This window comes from Haliotis rufescens, unplaced genomic scaffold, assembly GCF_023055435.1.
Source record: "Haliotis rufescens isolate VD_foot unplaced genomic scaffold, xgHalRufe1.0.p SCAF_6, whole genome shotgun sequence".
Lineage (NCBI taxonomy): Eukaryota > Metazoa > Mollusca > Gastropoda > Lepetellida > Haliotidae > Haliotis > Haliotis rufescens.
The window spans coordinates 55,545,676-55,568,138 of NW_025964334.1; the positions used below are offsets into that span (position 1 = coordinate 55,545,676).

At 40.7% G+C, this 22,463-nt stretch overlaps 2 protein-coding genes across 4 annotated transcripts in view; one reads left to right on the forward strand and one right to left on the reverse strand.

The window, feature by feature from the left end:
• LOC124146866 (UHRF1-binding protein 1-like) overlaps nt 1-22,463 on the reverse strand; it is a 140,437-nt gene that overhangs the window by 37,891 nt on the left and 80,083 nt on the right. The gene's annotated exons all lie outside the window — the stretch shown is intronic.
• Nucleotides 4,627-21,419, forward strand: LOC124146867 (protein trapped in endoderm-1-like). 2 transcript variants are annotated; one of them, XM_048386685.1, is made up of 2 exons: nt 4,627-4,865; nt 18,550-21,419. In XM_048386685.1, the coding sequence occupies exon 2, from the start codon at nt 19,164-19,166 to the stop codon at nt 20,151-20,153; it is 990 nt and encodes a 329-aa protein (XP_048242642.1). In that variant the 5' UTR covers nt 4,627-4,865; nt 18,550-19,163; the 3' UTR covers nt 20,154-21,419. The 2 variants fall into 2 exon arrangements, with proteins under 2 accessions (XP_048242642.1, XP_046373338.1); XM_046517382.2 differs by lacking the exon at nt 4,627-4,865 and adding an exon at nt 11,483-11,752.

The following is a 22,463-nucleotide window of genomic DNA, read 5'->3' on the forward strand; positions in this document are numbered from 1 at the left end:
TGAGGAAACGAGACAGTCTGTTGGTGATGTGAAATTGGGTTTAATTCACATTCAATATTATTGCACATCTGTAGCGTGTGTGTGGCTGCATATACTAGTCCAACCATATGCTTGTTTTATAGAACTAGCCCACAACATACCATGCCCCAGTTGAACATGAATACCCCACTCAGACACAGTATACTGACTCCGAGCTGACCAGTACTTGTTTTAGCCCCTTAATGCCTAGCACCAGGCAGGGTAACAACAAGTACCATCTTTCAGCACCTATTGGAATGATGAGGCTAGGGATCAAACCACAGACTTTTGGCTCTCCGGGAGAGGGTATTCAGGACATAGCAGTGTGCAGACGGTCAGTTCACTGGACCACGGAGGCGGTTGGGGTGGGACGGGTCCAAATTTACTATCCGGGTACCCACCACCCTATTACCTGACCCTACCTGGGTACCCACTGTAGATATTTAGAGATAGGTACAAACAGTCCGATTTGGAAAAGTTTGACCGTAGCCCTGGCAAAATGTAATTAGATACACGTGTAAAACGATCCGCTCATGCATACACTGAAGTTTACTGCATGAAGTTTTATCTTTATTCAAACATGTAGTCAGAAGGAATGGGTGCATTGTCAGAAAGAAAAGGGAATATTACTGACTTATAGTGTAACCATAGTGTTTTAGATAATGTTTGTCAATATATATCACGTGACTAACCACGGGTCCGGGTAGTCCTGTGGGTACCCAGGTCCTACTTAGGACTCACCCGACCCGAGTACCCGAGTACCCGAGCTACCCGTCTCAGCCCTAGGAGGCGGTTACAAAATTTGTAATGTTGTCAGTTTCAATTCATCTCAGCCATTCGTCTCATACTAATATCCTTAAAAAATCCTTACAATTAAATTACTCTAAAACTAAAAGAGTTTCTGATGGCTTATATGTCACCCAATACTGCAGCTTCTTTGCAAATATTGTCAATTACGTGTATTAATAAATCACACCTAAGTCAATCCTAGTCTCTGGGGGGAGCTTAACAACTCTGCACATCACCAGACCATATAACATCATATCAACTCATCAGACACATCCAGCAACCTCAGAGATAATATGATTAAGTCCCAGGCTTTTCAGCACAAAGTCGTACCAGTAGATGTCACTAAACTTTGATGGTCCACAAACACACCAATCATACACTTCTGACTACACAAAACCTACAATCAATAGACTGATCAAGAAAGATGAAACAACACTATAGTGACTGCCAATATATCACGGAGGCCCCACCTAATAAAACCCTGGAATAATCAGGCTGGGAATGATGTTCCTCCTGCAAGTCCTGCCTGTAGTCTTTGAGTCCCCCTCCCATCAGCACTCTGTGACACACTGCCCCAGGGAGCTTTGTAATTGCTGTATGATAAGAACCATAAAGTATTGAATTCCACGAGAAAATTGAGTGAGTGACAGAGAGCCCATGTGGACTATCTCCACTGTCGGATATCAACACCGCCCCCTTCAACATGACATATTGTTGCTCTCTTGTGGAAAGGAGGAAGAAAGGTTTTAATTTCTTTCCCTATTCATGTTATTTAATTCATGTCAGAAATTTTTCAGAAAGTTAAATGAAACATCAGCCTTTTCAATTTCTTGAAGACATATGGAACTGGATAAAAACTGAACCTATATGTAATAAAATTTAGTGATGTGACAGTCTCCAAAAAGAGTTTTAAAGTTTGGAATTAGTCGGATGGTTTTGTGTTTCTATTAGCACTGTTCCAAGAATATTACGCTTGGGAAATAATAAATGAGAGTGGTTTTACACCTCTTTTAGCAATATTCCAGCAATATCACAGCAGGGGACACGAGAAATGGGCTTTACACTTTGAACCGTGTATGGAATCGAACCCGTGTCACTGAGCTACCCTTCAGCCCTTATTACATATGGAACAATAAAAAAGACTTAGTCAGTTTAATAACATAGGAAGTAGACACCAAATGGTAGTCTGATGAGCCAACACTTTAAACATCAGGTGAGCTAAATGTCTGTTCAGAGCATGTTTTGTGCGTGTGTGCGTGCGTGCGTGCATGCATGCTCACTTGCAAGGCGACCATGCTTTTTGTAAGAGGCGACAAACGGGATTGGGTGGTCAGGCTCGCTGGCTTTGTTGATGCATGTCACCATATCCAAATCGCGTGGATCGATGCTCATGATGTCGATCACTGGATTGTCTGGTCCAGACTCGATTATTTACAGACCGCCATCATATAGCTAGAATATTGCTGAGCGCGGCGTTAAACAACAAACAAACACTTTCACGCATGTGTGCGTGTTGTAGGGTGGTGGCCTGTATGTAATAGAACCACACTGTTCAGTGTTTGATATTGTGAGCAACATTCCGTACCATTGGGACACACAATCAATCAAGTCAATGAGTCTGAACACTGGATCCATCAAAGATACAGATACCCACGTCCAGCATAGGCTGCTGGGGACCTATTCTAACCTGGATACCCATGACCAGCATAGGCTGCTGGGGACCTATTCTAACCTGGATACCCATGACCAGCATAGGTTGCTGGGGACCTATTCTAACCTGGATACCCATGACCAGCATAGGTTGCTGGGGACCTATTCTAACCCGGATACCCACGACCAGCATAGGTTGCTGGGGACCTATTCTAACCCGGATACCCACGACCAGAATAGGTTGCTGGGGACCTATTCTAACCCAGATACCTACAACCAGCATAGGTTGCTGGGGACCTATTCTTACCTAGAAACCCACGACCAGCACAGATTGCTGGGGACCTATTCTAACCCAGAAACCCACGACCAGCATAGGTTGCTGGGGACCTATTCTAACCCAGATACCTACAACCAGCATAGGTTGCTGGGGACCTATTCTAACCCAGATACCCACAGCCAGCATAGGTTGCTGGGGACCTCTTCTAACCCAGATACCTACAACCAGCATAGGTTGCTGGGGACCTATTCTAACCCAAATACCTTTGACCGGCATAGGTTGCTAGGGACCTATTCTAACCTGGATACCCATGACCAGCATAGGTTGCTGGGGACCTATTCTAACCCGGATACCCACGACCAGCATAGGTTGCTGGGGACCTATTCTAACCCGGATACCCACGACCAGAATAGGTTGCTGGGGACCTATTCTAACCCAGATACCTACAACCAGCATAGGTTGCTGGGGACCTATTCTTACCTAGAAACCCACGACCAGCACAGATTGCTGGGGACCTATTCTAACCCAGAAACCCACGACCAGCATAGGTTGCTGGGGACCTATTCTAACCCAGATACCTACAACCAGCATAGGTTGCTGGGGACCTATTCTAACCCAGATACCCACAGCCAGCATAGGTTGCTGGGGACCTCTTCTAACCCAGATACCTACAACCAGCATAGGTTGCTGGGGACCTATTCTAACCCAAATACCTTTGACCGGCATAGGTTGCTGGGGACCTATTCTAACACCGAATCCCCACAGGGAGACAAGCATACATCATTGGGGACCTGTTCTAACTCAGAATCCCCATAGGGAGACAAGCATACATCATTGGGGACCTGTTCTAACCCGGAATCCCCACAGGGAGACAAGCACGGAGTGGGAACAGGCTGACTGGTCACCTGAAAGGACATGAAGTCACATCTTACATTGTTTACCTATACTCTCTCTCATACTGGTGGAAATCAGAAAACTGCCCATGAGAAGACATCAGGCACTGAACAGAAGGGAAAACTTAAAATACTGTATCAAGTATCAAGCATACCAGGCTTGTTGGTATCCATAAAATAGCACTACAAATGCAACATCTCTAGATATCAAAGAGCGCCATACAACTCCTGTTAAAGTTGTCAGATCTGGGTTAAAACATTAAAGGCCCCAGTAAAGGTTTCAAAAAGTTCTTAAACATCAGGTGAGCTAAATGTCTTTTCAGAGCATGCTGTGTGTGTGTGTGTGTGTGTGTGTGTGTGTGTGTGTGTGTGTGTGTGTGTGTGTGTGTGTGCAAGGCGACTATGCTTTTTGTAAGAGGCGACTAACAGGATTGGGTGGTCAGGCTCGCTGGCTTTGTTGATGCATGTCACCGTATCCCAATTGCGTGGATCGATGCTCATGATGTCGATCACTGGATTGTCTGGTCCCTTGTGTTGACTTATACAATATGTTCCTGTGTATTTTCAGATAAACTGACATGCCTTTGCATGTGTTTGTGACATGTGTCACTGGTGGGGAAGGATATGCTCTTTTCAGAAAATCTGATCTCTGACAGTAATTCATAAACATGTGTATCTGATATAGTGAGACACATACTTTTAGCAGAGATATATAATTATGGAAAGGGATGTTGCTTCTATTTAACCAAATAATCTCAAGAATAACATACTATACTTTTTTATGCTTCACTAAGTCTCCAGTGCCTTCAATTCTACCAACACATTTGTCACCCCCCTCCCAATACTTCCACTACCCCCCAGGGAATGCTTCTCCCATCAATCACACATTCACTAACAGGTGCTTCTGTGTTGCCAAGTAGCCCCAGATCAAATGCAGGGACCACTGTGTGGAGCTTCTCCATACATAACTCATCAGTTGAAAGACAGCAGTGCGAGGAGCATGCAATGCTACAGAAAAACCATAAGCTTGTGGCGCCAGGCAGTTTGCAGATGCTGCACTAAAAGAATTGTTATGCAAATTTAATGACCAGAGTTGCAGCTAGTGAGAAAGTTGGAACAGTTGGATGACACTGAGGACAATACTGTGGTACTGTGAGGACGGTACTGTGATACTGTGAGGACGTACTGTGACGCCGTATTACTGGGAGTAGAATGAATGTCCGCTGGACAGAACACAGGTAAGGTGGACCCAATGGGGGGACATAACTGCCATATCTATCTATCTATCTATCTATCTATCTATCTATCTATCTATCTATATATATATATAAAAGAAAGTTATTTTATTAATACTTTCAAACCAAAATTAAATGGCCTGAAATAATTGTATTACTTTATACAATTACAATGTATTGTACATTTTACTGCCTCTACAATACTTATTTCTGTATGCGTCGTACACCTGCCCTATCGTCTTACGCCTGTCTTACTGTGACATCACAAAGTTATACTATGTTAGAGTGCACTGTGACGTCAAATCAGTGTAACGGTATAACTGTACTCTTGAAAATCACATGCGTGAAACAGGTTGAGTAAATTATCTTTGGACTTTTATATTTTATATATATATATATATATATATATATATATATATATATATATATATATATATATATGCCATTTGTCTCCATACCATGCGGTACAGATTAGTTATATTGCACAAACATAATATTTTTGTTTTATATACTCCGCGGTAGTAGAAATTGCCAATCTGTGGTCCTTGCCAAACTGCCCAATAGTTAAGGTATCACATGGACTAGTAGAAATTTGCCATTATTAAGGGTTTTGCTATATGTTATCATTATAAGGGCTAATGGACTAAAAATGTTAGTGTCTGATGTTCTAATGCAGATATTACTTAGATATTTGATAGTGATCGCAAGTTTCATGGTGATTACCTATCATGCACATGTGTTTGTAATATAGCATGATATTTTCATTGACATACATGTTATTCAAATTGTCTTTGTTAACATGGATTTAATTTAGATCAGTGTTCCATTATGTCTTCTTTATTGTAATTCATTATTGGGGCTGGCTGTTGATATAGATCATAGAGACCGATCATCACTAACTAAATATCAATCAATTATTGATAAATATCAGGATAGTAATTTTACGCAAATATGTAAGAAAATCCCAAAAGAAATCAATATATTTCATGCCTATGGTGAGCAGTGACACATTAATGCATGGATTACTTTGTGAACATTTGAAATAGAACAAAAACAGTGGCTTTCATTCTTCGACAAGTCTGGACCATTCTGGACCAGACAATCCCGTGATTGACATCATGAGCATCAATCCAAGCAATTGGGTTGGTTGGTTGGTTGGTTGGTTGGTTGGTTGTTTAATGCCGCACTTAGCAATATTCCAGCTATATGATGGCTGTCTGTAAATAATCGAGTCTGGACTAGACAATCCAGTGATTGACATCATTAGCATCGATTAAGGTGACAAGTGGGATACGATGACATGGATCAACCGAGCCTGACCACCCGATCTCCTTAGTCGCCTCTTACAACAAGCACAGCCGCCTTTTATGGCAAGCATGGGTTGCTGAAGACCAATTCTACCCCAGATCTTCACGGGGCGTCTTCCTTAATAACTCCTTCCTTCTTTCTCTCCCTTTCAGAATGTAATTTTCAATTCTTTGTCAGTTGACATGGTTGAATCAAATGCTTCATTCATTTTCATTTATTGCAGATTCCTTCATTCTTTCTATCTTTCAAAAAGAAATCATTGTCAAGTGACTTTATTTAGTCATATACTTCAACTAGTTTCATTTCTTTCATAATGATTCCTTTTTTCTTTACATTTATTAATATACTTCCTTGACAGAACATGCAATCTATCAATAGGGAAATTGTTGCATTTCAATCTGACTCACACCTAGTGTACACTTGTAGCATCAACAAACGGCCACCTCATACTCAAACCTCGTGTACACTTGTAGTGTTAGCACAGAGTCAGTGAACAACTGGCCACTTCAGACATACTGGGATCTACCATCCTCTGAGGGAAGCATCACTGTAGCTTGTGTCCTTAACTCATGGTATATAACACAAGGGCCTGCTGTCCTCTGAGGTAAGCATCACTGTAGCTTGTGTCCTTAATTCATAGTTATAACACAAGGACCTGCTGTCCTCTGAGGTAAGCGTCACTGTAGCTTGTGTCCTTAACTCATAGTTATAACACAAGGACCTGCTGTCCTCTTAGGTAAGAGTCACTGTAGCTTGTGTCCTTAACTCATAGTTATAACACAAGGACCTGCTGTCCTCTTAGGTAAGAGTCACTGTAGCTTGTGTCCTTAACTCATGGTATATAACACAAGGATCTACCATTCTCTGAGGTAAGCGTCACTGTAGCTTGTGTCCTTAACTCATGGTATATAACACAAGGATCTACCATCCTCTGAGGTAAGAGTCACTGTAGCTTGTGTCCTTAACTCATGGTATATAACACAAGGGCCTGCTGCTCTCTGAGGTAAGCGTCACTGTAGCTTGTGTCCTTAACTCATGGTATATAACACAAGGACCTGCTGTCCTCTGAGGTAAGCATCACTGTAGCTTGTGTCCTTAACTCATGGTATATAACACAAGGACCTGCTGTCCTCTGAGGTGAGCATCACTGTAGCTTGTGTCCTTAACTCATGGTATATAACACAAGGGCCTGCTGCTCTCTGAGGTAAGCGTCACTGTAGCCTGTGTCCTTAACTCATGCTATATAACACAAGGGCCTGCTGTCCTCTGAGGTAAGCGTCACTGTAGCTTGTGTCCTTAACTCATGGTATATAACACAAGGACCTGCTTTACTCTGAGGTAAGTGTCACAGTAGCTTGTGTCCTTAACTCATGGTATATAACACAAGGACCTGCTTTACTCTGAGGTAAGCGTCACAGTAGCTTGTGTCCTTAACTCATGGTATATATAACACAAGGGCCTGCTGCTCTCTGAGGTAAGCGTCACTGTAGCCTGTGTCCTTAACTCATGCTATATAACACAAGGGCCTGCTGTCCTCTGAGGTAAGCGTCACTGTAGCTTGTGTCCTTAACTCATGGTATATAACACAAGGACCTGCTTTACTCTGAGGTAAGTGTCACAGTAGCTTGTGTCCTTAACTCATGGTATATAACACAAGGACCTGCTTTACTCTGAGGTAAGCGTCACAGTAGCTTGTGTCCTTAACTCATGGTATATATAACACAAGGGCCTGCTGTCCTCTGAGGTAAGCGTCACTGTAGCCTGTGTCCTTAACTCATGGTATATAACACAATGACCTACCATCCTCTGAGGTAAGCGCCACTGTAGCTTGTGTCCTAAACTAATGGTATAATTACTTAAACAATCTTAATTTCAAGTTGTAGTGAATGTTTGATACAATATGTGATCTGTAACATGTACAGCGTGGAACTTTTAGTCAAACTGTAACACAAAACATGCCAGAACTGGATATTTCAGTCTCAAAAACTACACACATCACGAGGATGACAGAACAAGTGTTTTCTGAATAATTCAACTGGGGGCATAAATCACAATATCATCTGCAAAATACAAAGATTATCAATAAGTAAAGCCAACCTAAATCCAACCTTAACACAAAAGTTCCACAAGCGTAACCAAAAGACATCCCCAACACTACACCTTGGCATAAACTTCTCCTTACCAACGGACATTGACACTTAGTATCATAATTGGTTAAAATTAGCATTTCCTCCACCATTTCCTGTAAATCTATGGGGACATGGGGGGTCGAGTTGTCCAAGGCACCACAAGTCATTGTGCTGAACTGCATCTCTTGGGCAATCTATACTGAAACACTTTGAAAATGCATAAGTATTTGAAAAAATGGCCACGGAAACATATGAATTTGTTCTGTGTATGAGACATGGGAAGATAATCAGACATAACAATCTCATGTTGTCACTGTCAGCACTCTTTGTCATGCCAGCAAATATTTACTGCCAAAATCATTTTCTTGTCCTTCAATTTAAAGTTGATTATGCGTCTTCAAAGCGTTTCGGTACATGCTTCAAATATATGGGTTCAAATGTAAGATCAGCCCTCATTGTGATTGATCATTTCTCAGCACCAAACCCAACTAATGGTTTTCACACAAAAAGTAAATATCTACTGCCTCCATCATTGAAGGCTATCCTCCCACATCAAGCTGACAGAAGATATAACTGAAATTCGTCTACATCAAGCTGACACAGGCTGTAACTGAAATACTCCCACATCAAGCTGACACAAGATATAACTGAAATACTCCCCAATCAAACTGACACATGATAGAACTGAAATACTCCCACATCAAACTGACACATGATATAACTGAAATACTCCCACATCAAGCTGACACATGATAGAACTGAAATACTCCCACATCAAACTGACACATGATATAACTGAAATACTCCCACATCAAGCTGACACAAGATATAACTGAAATACTCCCACATCAAACTGACACATGATATAACTGAAATACTCCCACATCAAGCTGACACAAGATATAACTGAAATACTCCCACATCAAGCTGACACATGATATAACTGAAACACTCCCACATCAAACTGACACAAGACATAACTGAAATACTCCCACATCAAACTGACACATGATATAACTGAAATACTCCCACATCAAGCTGACACAAGATATAACTGAAATACTCCCACATCAAGCTGACACATGATATAACTGAAACACTCCCATATCAAACTGACACAAGACATAACTGAAATACTCCCACATCAAACTGACACATGATAGAACTGAAATACTCCCACATCAAACTGACACATGATATAACTGAAATACTCCCACATCAAGCTGACACAAGATATAACTGAAACACTCCCACATCAAGCTGACACATGATGTAACTGAAATACTCCCACTTAAAACTGACACATGATATAACTGAAATACTCCCACATCAAACTGACACATGATATAACTGAAATACTCCCACATCAAGCTGACACATGATATAACTGAAATACTCCCACTTAAAATTGACACATGATATAACTGAAATACTCAAACATCAAACTGACACATGATATAACTGAAATACTCCCACATCAAGCTGACACATGATATAACTGAAATACTCCCACTTAAAATTGACACATGATATAACTGAAATACTCCCACATCAAACTGACACAAGATATAACTGAAATACTCCCACATCAAACTGACACAAGATATAACTGAAATACCCCCACATCAAACTGACACATGATATAACTGAAATACTCAAACATCAAGCTGACACATGATATAACTGAAATACTCCCACATCAAACTGACACATGATATAACTGAAATACTCAAACATCAAACTGACACATGATATAACTGAAATACTCCCACATCAAACTGACACATGATATAACTGAAATACCCCCACATCAAACTGACAAAAGACATAACTGAAATACTCCCACATCAAACTGACACAAGATATAACTGAAATACTCCCACACCAAACTGACACATGCTATAACTGAAATACTCCCACACCAAACAGACACAAGATATAACTGAAATACTCCCACACCAAACTGACACAAGATATAACTGAAATACTCCCACATCAAGCTGACACATGATATAACTGAATACTGTTCAAAGCAGTGTTCAACCCAACCTATTCACTCCTAAAACACATCACACAAGCACTAGAGGTTAAGGTAAAATGCTTTTACTGTAATTGTATACGTAAAGAGATTCTTTTGACAGCCGATACTCAGTATGTCCAACCTGAACCATGTGATCTATAATCTCCCAGGGACCGAGCCACCATACCTGCTGAGAGGAGACGTTGTTGTCATGCTGAACAACACAAGTCCATTAACTGGGGAATAACCCTTTGAATCTGTACTTGAGCAACTTATTAAAGTGATTTTTCAGTCTCCATCCCACTAGCACTAATTTCAGGAAAGTAACGTTTGATGGGACATTTTGGCCAGTTTAAAGTTTAAATGCAGGACATACTGACAGTTTCCTATACAAAGATCACATTCCATCACATAAAGTGCAGGGTTTCACATTATGCAGACATGAGCATCTATTAGACATACCGTATTTGACGTAATAAGCGCCCCGCTCTAATAAGCGCCCACGGTGATATTTGCTAATATATTAGCGAGTGAACAATCCCAATTGGCACCCTTCCGATTGATCACTGTACACAAGACTTATTTTTTCGCGTATAATACGCACTCGTGTGTTATATGCACCCTTAATTATGGGCCATTAAATTCTGGAAAAATATATCTGTCGTACATAAACATTTCAGGCTGTCATCATAAACCACGAAATTTATCTTTCAACTTTGTGTTTTTTACCAAAATAATATTCTAATAAGTCCCCCTGTTTCTAATTTTGAGAGCGCCCTGGGCGATTATTACGTTTTATACGGTAATGTACAGAATGGACACAGACAAAGGGATCTGGGAGTAGAATGGGTGGGGGAGGGGATCCTGGACTAGAAAGGATGGGGAGGGGGATCTTGGGGTAGAGTGGGGAGAATCTAGAATTGTTCAAAACCTCAACACACCTCAGGCCCCCTGTTTCCCTTAAAACATATATATATAGATGTCATTAATTGGACCAGCCATGATCACTTTTTGACACAACAAACTCACCCAACGAACAGACAAATGTTAGACACTGAAGTGTTCTGATACGAACATGCCTGTCATGTGAGTCCATTTCCTGTTGGAGTTTGGAGTTTAAGCGGGACAAACTTCAGAGTGTAACTGATCACAGTTTGTCTGGGAGTAGGTTTGCCCTGCTGTAAAGCATCTAGTTATGTAGCTGGTGTATACACAACATTCAAAAGAGTCTTTACATCACCATGGTTACAACCATGGCAACACATTTCTGCATCCAGCTTGCATATGGGGGAAGTTTAGTTTTGAATGGTAGTGTCTTCATGGTTTCATAATCGACGCAGGCTTATCAACGACAGTCCAGAAATGTTTTGGAACCTGTAGTTCTACCAAGAAAACAGGCACACATAAAGGCAGCAGTGATTACATGGTGCAAGGTAAGAGTGGCTAGTTTACGGTGTACATATGAGTTCTCAAAACACAATTGTGATCAACTAAAGTCCAATCAACTTGTGACAGTCAGGTGACAGGTTAGAAAGACAGACAGATGGACAGACCGAAAGTCAGAGAAATGAACACAGATGGATGGACAGACTAATGGACAGACCGACGGACACACTGATGGACAGACAGATGGACAAACTGGTGGACCGACCAATGAACAGACAGATGGACACAGATGGACAGACCCTTAGACAGACAGATGGACAAACTGGTGGACCGACCAATGAACAGACAGATGGACACAGATGGGAAGACCAGTGGACAGAGAGGATAGACAGATGGACACAGATGGACAGACCCTTAGACAGACAGATGGACAAACTGGTGGACCGACCAATGAACAGACAGATGGACACAGATGGGAAGACCAGTGGACAGAGAGGATAGACAGATGGACACAGATGGACAGACCCTTAGACAGACAGATGGACACAGATGGACAGAGCCTTAGACAGACAGATGGACAAACTGGTGGACCGACCAATGAACAGACAGATGGACACAGATGGGAAGACCAGTGGACAGAGAGGATAGACAGATGGACACAGATGGACAGACCCTTAGACAGACAGATGGACAAACTGGTGGACCGACCAATGAACAGACAGATGGACACAGATGGGAAGACCAGTGGACAGAGAGGATAGACAGATGGACACAGATGGACAGACCCTTAGACAGACAGATGGACAAACTGGTGGACCGACCAATGAACAGACAGATGGACACAGATGGACAGACCCGTGGACAGACCGATGGACAGAAAGATCAATTGACCTATGAACAGACAGATGGGTAAGTTTGACCAAAGATATCAGCACACTTTGAAAACAGCTAAGATCAAGTAACAAGATGAGACAATTTTCAAGGATACTTTTATCCCAGCAGCTTCTCATTCTAGCCATTCCCGCTGTCTAGCCATTCCAGCATTTGGTCATTACAGGAAGTTAAGATTACCATAATGCTGAAAGTCCCACAGCTTTGGCAGTTAAGTAATACACCCTAAATTGTTTCCCTCTATCTCTCTGTATACATTTCCTAGTAGACTCCATGTCGTGTACCATGGCTATGGCTATGCATATGTAATGTAAGATGCATCATGGGAGCAGTGTTGGCAAGACAAGAGCAGCATCATTTTGTTATTTGATAAGATGCACATCAAGAATTTTCTGCAAATGATTTTTGTGTGTGGATTAGATCTATTATGAAGACTACATTCTTATAATTATAACAAAGTCATGTGCACATATTTCTACATTTTAAACTTCCATCATTTGGATAAATCTGAATTTGCTGTTTTCATTCAAAATTTTCTCCTGTAAAATTGTCGAAAGGACTCCTTGGGACTGAAATACTTCAAACCATAGGTAAGTCGATCAGTAGTTACTCGATGTTCTAAAAATTCTACAGTTTTTAACGGGCAAAAAGCATTTTTCTAGCATTTTATTTGACATTACATAGAAATACCACTTTGTTTCAAAACATTCTTATTTCTTCAGCGAGTTTTTTTCCCTAAATTAGTTCCTTAGCACAGCATGTGACTGAGCAGTGGCCAGGGACAACACAACACATGCAATCACTGCTGACAGTTTTATATCCCCTGGATGACCTCAGTCTCTACACTGACTGAACGTGCAGCCACTTCCAGGGCATCTGCTGACTGAAGCGTTGCCTGGCCAAGACATCTAAAATCAGTACCCTGTGGGCAAGCATAATGGCAGCACGATTTTGTCATATGGCAAACACAATATTTATCCAAAACCATAATCCCACACCGGCATACATCCCCAGAAAAAAAACAATTTTTGCAAGTTTGTATTAGAAGCCAAATTGCCATTATAACTGAGAGTGCATGATATTTTCATTGCAAAATCAATTTCCTTTGGTTCTCATGTAATAACATGGAAAGAGAAAGTATTAAATATTTATGAAGGTAAATGCCTGTTCTTAGAGTGTTCTGACACTGTAATATTCTTTGACTGAGTCGGCACGATGATAGCTTTTAAACATTCCCCCACATGACGATACATCATAGTATATAGTATACAAGTACCGTATACGACGTAATAAGCGCCCACAGCGATATTTGCTGACATATTGGCTAGTGAACAATCCCAGTTAGCACCCTTTCCGATTAATCAATGTACACAAGACTTATGTATTCGCGTATAATACACACTCGTGTGTTATATGCACCTAATATGGGCCATTAAATTCTAGAAAAATATATCTGTCGTTCATAAACATTTCAGGCAGTCAGCATAAACCACAAAATTTATCTTTCAACTCTGTTTTTTTCACCAAAATAATATTCTAATAAGAGCCCTCTGTTACTAATTTTGAGAGCGCCCTGGGCGCTTATTACCATATATCGCTGTGTATAAGGCGACCCCACGTATAAGACGACCCCCCTGTACACGCCTTCAAAATCAACCCAAAATCCTATACTCTGTGTATAAGGCGACCTGGAATGAAGCACATCACAAGTGCGCACACAAACCTTATATATGCAATAAAAATATGTTTATCTTGCGTTGTTTTTTTCTACAATGATAGGTCGCGTGTGTAATTCCAGCACACGTCGCCATTTTGTGTTTACACGGTACGACACCAAATTGGTGCCCGTAAAATAAAATTCATTTATGAAGTAATAACATATAAGAGACAATGGTGAGTAATTTAATCGCCAATTAACTATGTTGTAACTAACTAGGCTTATGTTTGCTTCACATTCAGCGTGTTTATTCCACAATCACTTGTACACACCGTCTCCAACACTTGTTAATACAACTGTAAAAACAGCGGGAATTGATTTCAGCTTCACCGGTTATCACATGTTAGGTCACATTTGCAATATGCAAATGCTTACCGGTACTTCCGGCTCTCTACTCACGGATGTTGATTGTCTTACCGTGTCAGCTGGTTTGACAGTCTGCATCGAGGCGAGGGTCATTTCAACTTTATTTGCAGAAATTATTAAACTTTATTAAAGTGAAAGAGATACAAATCATGTTTATGTATGGAAATAGTTATTGGAACAGTTATTTAGGACGAAATGCGAAGTTTTATTGTCAAATGCTGGGCTGGCTATCGGACGCCGGTTGACATCGCCAGTGGAAAAAATTGTGAGATCGACTCCGTGTATAAGACCCCCCTTCTTAACCCCCTCATTTTAGGTACGGAAAACTCGCCTTATACACAGCGATATACGGTACGTCGAATACGGTATTTCCTAGTTATAGTCTCGATCAAAGAGATCCCGAACCTACTGACTGAAGCATGTGGTTGCAAGGGGGGGAAGTCGGACTGATTCATACACATCGTTTACTTTCATGTTGTTGTTACATGAGTGTTGTGTGATCGACTGAAGTTATCGTATTACCTTCAATAAATGGTAATCTATTGTATGTTTGGGCATAATATTCATGTTTGGATAGACCTTGTGACATCAATGTTGATAAACAAAAACAGTTGATAACTGTCATATGTACAAGGTGGGACAATTAGCATCTATCAAGCCTGAGTGAGTGAGTGAGTGAGTGAGTGAGTGAGTGAGTGAGTGAGTGAGTGAGTGAGTGAGTGAGTGAGTGAGTGAGTATGGTTTTACGCCGCTTTTAGCAATATTCCAGCAATATCATGGCGGGGGACACCAAAAATGGGCTTCACACGTTGTACCCATGTCGGGAATCAAACCCTGTCTTCGGCGTGACAGGCGAATGCTTTAACCACTAGGCTACCCGACCGCCCCTCTATCAAGCCTCAGGAAATAAGTACTTGTTGAACCCAATTTCACATCCTTTCTCCTTTAACAACTGCTTTTTATATTTCCTTATTTTTTAAGATTTATTTGTATTATTTGTTATTTTATTTATAATTGATATTTTATATAAATTTTATTATTTTTTATAGTATTATTTCTAATTTTATAATTATATAATTTCTAATTTTATAATTATATAATTTCTAATTTTATAATTATATAATTTATTTATTTATTTATTTATTTATTTATTTATTTATTTATTTATTTATTTATTTATAATTCTCAATTGTGTTTCGGGGGGGGGGGGGGGGGGGGGGGGGGTTGATGTATGTTGGTGCATATGTCCAAAGAAACTAATGAGAGTGAAAAAGACATTTAAATTATCATATTGAGCCATAAGTACAAAGAAGATGATAAACATTCCTTCCTGTCAAACTCCAACAGAGAAGCTGTCCCACTATTGCACAATATTTGTTTCAATGAATATGGAACAAATGATGACCAGATGACCTTATAAATGTACCAAACGCTCAAGTACCTATCTCGTTCAAAATATCCATCACAGCCACCACCATTATTCAATATCCACAGCTTCTCCATGGCAACACAGGCACACTGATTCTGATGGTCTACAATTTAAACATGAGGAATCTGCATGATAACAATGCCACAATGGAACCTGACTACAGTTGCATACAGAACAGTGACGTTGGCTCCATCCCTGTTATTGCCCACCTGGGATATACGACTCATTATCTAGTAATGTCTACCTTAGTCTCTACCACCCTGGGTATTAAACATCACAGTCATGGGCAGTATATGACATATCAAATACTTTTGCATATAAAGCAAATTTCTCAGTAATCTCATTGGTGATGTTGACATAGTCCCATGGGACAGAATAACAGAAGCCATCAGTGGTATGCAACCATTTTCTTAATAACTGTCAGCGGCCTGGGTGGTTGTGTTAGTCTGTATGTTAGATTAATACACACAATTGGTAAATTAGATAGATCCAATTAGACAAGGAGCTGATATTCTATTCTACATTATCACACAGTATTAGTACTACAGAAGGTAGGTGTTCTTGCTTACATGGACTGATTGAAATCAGTACTACAGAAGGTAGGATGTTCTTGCTTACATGGACTGATTAAAATCAGTTTTACAGAAGGTAGGATGTTCTTGCTTACATGGACTGATTAAAATCAGTATTACAGAAGGTAGGACGTTCTTGCTTACATGGACTGATTAAAATCAGTATTACAGAAGGTAGGACGTTCTTGCTTACATGGACTGATTAAAATCAGTATAACAGAAGGTAGGACGTTCATGCTTACATGGACTGATTGAAATCAGTATTACAGAAGGTAGGATGTTCTTGCTTACATGGACTGATTGAAATCAGTATAACAGAAGGTAGGATGTTCATGCTTACATGAACTGATTGAAATCAGTATTACAGAAGGTAGGATGTTCTTGCTTACATGGACTGATTGAAGTCAGTATTACAGAAGGTAGGACGTTCATGCTTACATGGACTGATTGAAATCAGTATAACAGAAGGTAGGACGTTCATGCTTACATGAACTGATTGAAATCAGTATAACAGAAGGTAGGATGTTCTTGCTTCCATGGACTGATTGAAATCAGTATTACAGAAGGTAGGATGTTCTTGCTTAAATGGACTGATTGAAATCAGTATTACAGAAGGTAGGATGTTCTTGCTTACATGAACTGATTGAAATCAGTATAACAGAAGATAGGACGTTCTTGCTTACATGGACTGATTGAAGTCAGTATTACAGAAGGTAGGACATTCTTTTTTACAGGAACTGATTGAAATGAGTATGACAGAAGGTAGGATGTTCTTGCTTCCATGGACTGATTGAAATCAGTATTACAGAAGGTAGGATGTTCTTGCTTACATGAACTGATTGAAATCAGTATAACAGAAGATAGGACGTTCTTGCTTACATGGACTGATTGAAATGAATATTATAGAAGGTAGGACGCTCTTGCTTACACGGACTGATTGAAATCTGTATGACAGAAGGTAGGACGTTCTTGCTTATATGGACTGATTGAAGTCAGTATTACAGAAGGTAGGACGTTCTTGCTTACATGTACTGATTGAAGTCAGTATTATAGAAGGTAGGACGCTCTTGCTTACATGAACTGATTGAAATGAGTATGACAGAAGGTAGGACGTTCTTGCTTACATGTACTGATTGAAGTCAGTATTACAGAAGGTAGGACGTTCTTGCTTACATGGACTGATTGAAGTCAGTATTACAGAAGGTAGGACGTTCTTGCTTACATGTACTGATTGAAGTCAGTATAACAGAAGGTAGGACGTTCTTGCTTACATGGACTGATTGAAATCAGTATTATAGAAGGTAGGACGTTCTTGCTTACATGGACTGATTGAAGTCAGTATTACAGAAGGTAGGACATTCTTTTTTACAGGAACTGATTGAAATCTCTTCTACAGAAGTTTGTTACAGAAGTGATTATGGAAATGGTTGTGTCGCTTTAGGAGAAAAAAAACAACATTTAAAAATTTGAATTCTCCAATTATGCTAATGGAAGCTTCATAGAATGCGTTTTTCAAACATTTGACCTGACAACGCCTGCTTGTGTCAACTTTCACCAACATGCTGTGTTTGTCATGCAGAGGTTGTCAATTAATGATGACAAATCCCAGGAAGATATTCTACAAGAAAGGCTAATTTCCATGCTAAACTGCATAGAATAAATTACCTTTGAGAGGCCCAGTGTGAGGCTGTCGCAGTGCATTCCCTGTTTACATCAGCTGCAGTAACCATGGGATATTCCAATATTCATAGGCCTTACAGTTGGTTGACATGTGAGACTAACATGGAAAGTGGATATTGTCTCCCCTGATGGAGGCGACATCAAGTCCGGGAAACTCTTGACAATAATATGACCCTTTTTTTGTTTCAGCTTCCACAAACTTTTGAGAAAAAATTGAAAAGGACACTGCCAGGAATTGGAGTTTAACAATGAAGGTTAACATGGTGAAGAGGATCCATTGTGCCATGACAGTCTGAACAGGCAGATCTAGGACTTGAGTTCTTGAGTTTAGCATTGGGCGTCATCAGTCGTTGGTATTTGGCTGTCTTTTGACCATGACCACTTCTTTCTAACAAGACAAGATATGACAGAGAAAACTGTCTATAGCTCACCCATGAAGAGATCACCTGTTTAATGGCAATACACCTATAATTAACAGATGTAATAACATCATATGAGGGGACTATTTTTTACATCAGCTGGTCATTCGAATGGATGTGTTGGAAGCACTGTGTTGTAGACAGGTAATAAACTCTTGAAACTTCATCCCTCCCTCTCAATGGATACGTTTGAGATACACTTGTAATAAAAAGTGGTATCTAACAGGGACTTTTTTGTAATCAATATTGATTATATATGAGTTTACCAATGATCTGAGTCAACAATGAAATGATGCTGCTTCTTTGTGGATCACGACTCTTCATCTGATTGTGACGGGACTGACCGACAAGGAGCATCAAACTTTCATCTCCTGGATCTGCACCATGGATGAGGCCAACACGACAGACACTCAGGATGAAGTTCGCATGATCCAAAGTGTCTGCTCCTTTACCATCTCCGTCCTAGGAATGCTGGGTAATTGTGTGGCCATCTACCAGATCGTGTCCCGCGGGCTGTACCAGCAAACCTGCAACGTGTACATCCTCAACCTCAGCATCAACAACCTCCTGACGTGCGTCATCGTCCTCCCTGTCCTCGGCGCCAACAGCTTCTCTGATGGCTGGGTCATGGGCAGCTTCTTCTGCAGCTTCTTCCCCTACATCATGCACTCCCTCACCTGCATCGAGACCAGCGCTCTCATCCTCATCACCGTCAACCGCTACGTGTTGGTCGTGCATCCTGTGACGTACCGAATATATTACTCCAGCCGTCGCTTCAACGCCATGTTGCTGTCATTTCCGGTGATGTTCTTCTTGCTGCTGCAGCTCCTTCCCTTCACTGGGACGTGGGGCCACTTCACGTACCACAAGGACAAGCTGTACTGCACCTTCAGCCAAACTGACCGCGGCACTCGGACGTACATCGTGTTCCTATGCAGTCTCATCCTCGTCACCACCATTCCTGTCCTTGCCTACTGCTACTGTCGAATTCTATGGACATACGTCAAATCGAAGAAACGTTTGAACCACTCAAGTGGAACCCCAAAATCAGAAAATGACCAATCTTCAAAATGGCTGAGCTCGAAACAGGACATCCAGCTGATTCGCACAGTGGTAATAATCATGGTCTGCTATAGCGTCACCCATATACCCTTTCTCGTGGTCAACGTTGTAGATTCGGACTTCAAACAGATTGGCGTTGTGGCCTACACGTTTCTGACATACCTAGCTCTGTCACACACAGCTATTAACCCTGTTGTGTACGCCCTGCTCAACACACAGATCAACAGCAACCTGCGCTGTTGTCAGAGTCTCTGCCAGAAGCGTAACGAAACATCAGTACATTTACGGCAAACTGCTGTATCCCCAAGCTAGTTACCAGTCAGCCAAACAAGTGATTGTCAAAGAGGCTAATTCATTGGAACATCGACTGGCAATATCTACATATTTATGCTATTAAATGTAAATTTAGAACATTACCTTTATTAACATTGCCCTTGTGCTATGCATGCAGGCTTGAGCAAGTGTTTACTTCTTAAAATGCTGCGTCAGCAATCTTGCAGCCATCAAGGCGATATGCATGCAGGCTTATGCAAAAGTGATGCAAAAGAAGTGTTGTGATAGTGAATTCAGAGGATACAAGTGAGAGTGAGTTGATTTTACCATTGTTTGAACATCATTCTAGTTATATTGCATTGTGTCACCTTGTCAGCCTAAACTGATGCTGGATGTAGACATTTGACAAGCAAAAGCAAGGAAATGGTGCGGATGGACCAAGGATGATATTTGGGTGAACATGTGACACTCGGAGGGGGCATAACTTTCATATGGGTCAGATATGCTACAGATTAAACTACAGAGACTGGTGGAAGAGTGTCACTTCCAAGAAACCAGGTATGGAAGACTGGGATCCTGTCTATTGATACCGGTTCTCTGAAGATGTGGTGGAGTTCAGAATGTTGCGGCAAGTCAAAACATGTTTCCATGTTACTGATCTCTGAAATAACAGCCAAATTTGATTGAGACATGTCATAATACATCCTGTGTCGGCAGTATCTGAATGTCAGAGTGAGTGAGTGGATGAGTGGGTCAATGAGTGAGTGAGTGAGTGAGTGAGTGAGTGAGTGAGTGAGTGAGTGAGTGAGTGAGTGAGTGAGTGAGTGATACTGCTTTATACAGCATTTCACTGCTGAAGCCTCATCCAGGAGGTGCGAGGTCATTATCTGGAATTCAAACCCACAAGAAGCAAGTCATGGCATGACTAAGGGACACAACTCTGCTCCACCTTTGGCCACTGGGCCACCTCTGTAGACTGATGCATGATGTAGTTCTTGTGATGTAATTTCACATTTGCTCAAAAATAAAGTCACAAAAATGTAAATGTTTGTAATGTATTATCTAGAACTGTTGATGAGTTTTTTCACTTATAGGATCTTGTTTGCAATCATGTTTTCAACGCTACATGTCTGGTGTAAACGCTGACCACTAACTAAGTAAGTTAATGTGTTGCTGCAATGTGTCTTCAATATTCAAACATCATAGCAGCCCCCAAAGAACTGAAGTTGGGCCAGCAAACTAGGGGTTGACAGCATGAGAAACAATCCAAGCCAATCACACATTGCAACCAGCTGACTCACAATGTACATGCTCCTACAACTAGGACTTCCACGAGTCCAAATTTTTGGACTCGAGTACCCGAGGGGTGAAACTCGACTCGTACTCGAGTACCCGAAAATAGGACGTCCTTTAAGAATATTGGTTCAATAGATCAAAATTGCAATCTAAAAGTATTAAAACATGTTATAAGTATAATTGAACTGCACTGAAATGTAAATAGAGAGCGTCCACGGTACTTGTTTATCTGTCAAAGTGTATGGAAGTGTTCAGTGTTAATGTTTGCTTGTAACTACACTAATCTTAATCACGACCTTCAAAAACACTACGCCACGTCTACAAATACTACAATACATATTGAACACAAACCAATTTTTTTTTTCTGACGATCAGCGTTTCATTTGACACCTGCCAACAAGCAGGAACAATAATTAGCAGGAAGAAAATTGATAATGTGCATCACATGACATACACGTATACACAGCTGCTGGGCTGCAAGACTAAGGCCGCTAAATATGGAAATGTAGTACTATAAGTTCATTCATTCATGAGTTGGTCACGTTTTCAAACTGTACCAAACTGTCGACCTGTCGCTTGATTTGTAAGCACTGAAATAACACATATATATCAGCTAATCAGTTGTTAATCTGTGTAAGGGAATACACTTGGCATTTGAGTCGGAGCAAAGAAGCAATGATCGCCTTGATACATTCAATTTCTTAAGGTCGGGAAGGAAAAACAATAATTACGTCCATTTTATGTGACATTCTCAATTGTTCTAATGTACATCTACTTTCTACAAAGAATACATTTTTCAAACAATATTTTTTGAAGCTTTAATCAATATATTGATGAACAATAGAACATTGAAACAGAGTGATCTCCCCTTATCGAGTACTCGAGTCCTTGATAACGGACTCGAGTCCCAGTAAAACCGACCCGGCCCCGAGTACTTGTTGAAGCCCTACCTACAACGACCATTTGAAACTAGGGACTTGTTCTCCCCGAGCATAACCACAGCGGATTTAAGCCTTATGAAATTCACGCTAGTCTGTTAGTCTGAGACGACTA

Bases quoted from the DNA above. Each gene is read 5' to 3' on its own strand.
- LOC124146867 (XM_048386685.1), top strand. From the start codon at position 19,164: ATGGATGAGGCCAACACGACAGACACTCAGGATGAAGTTCGCATGATC.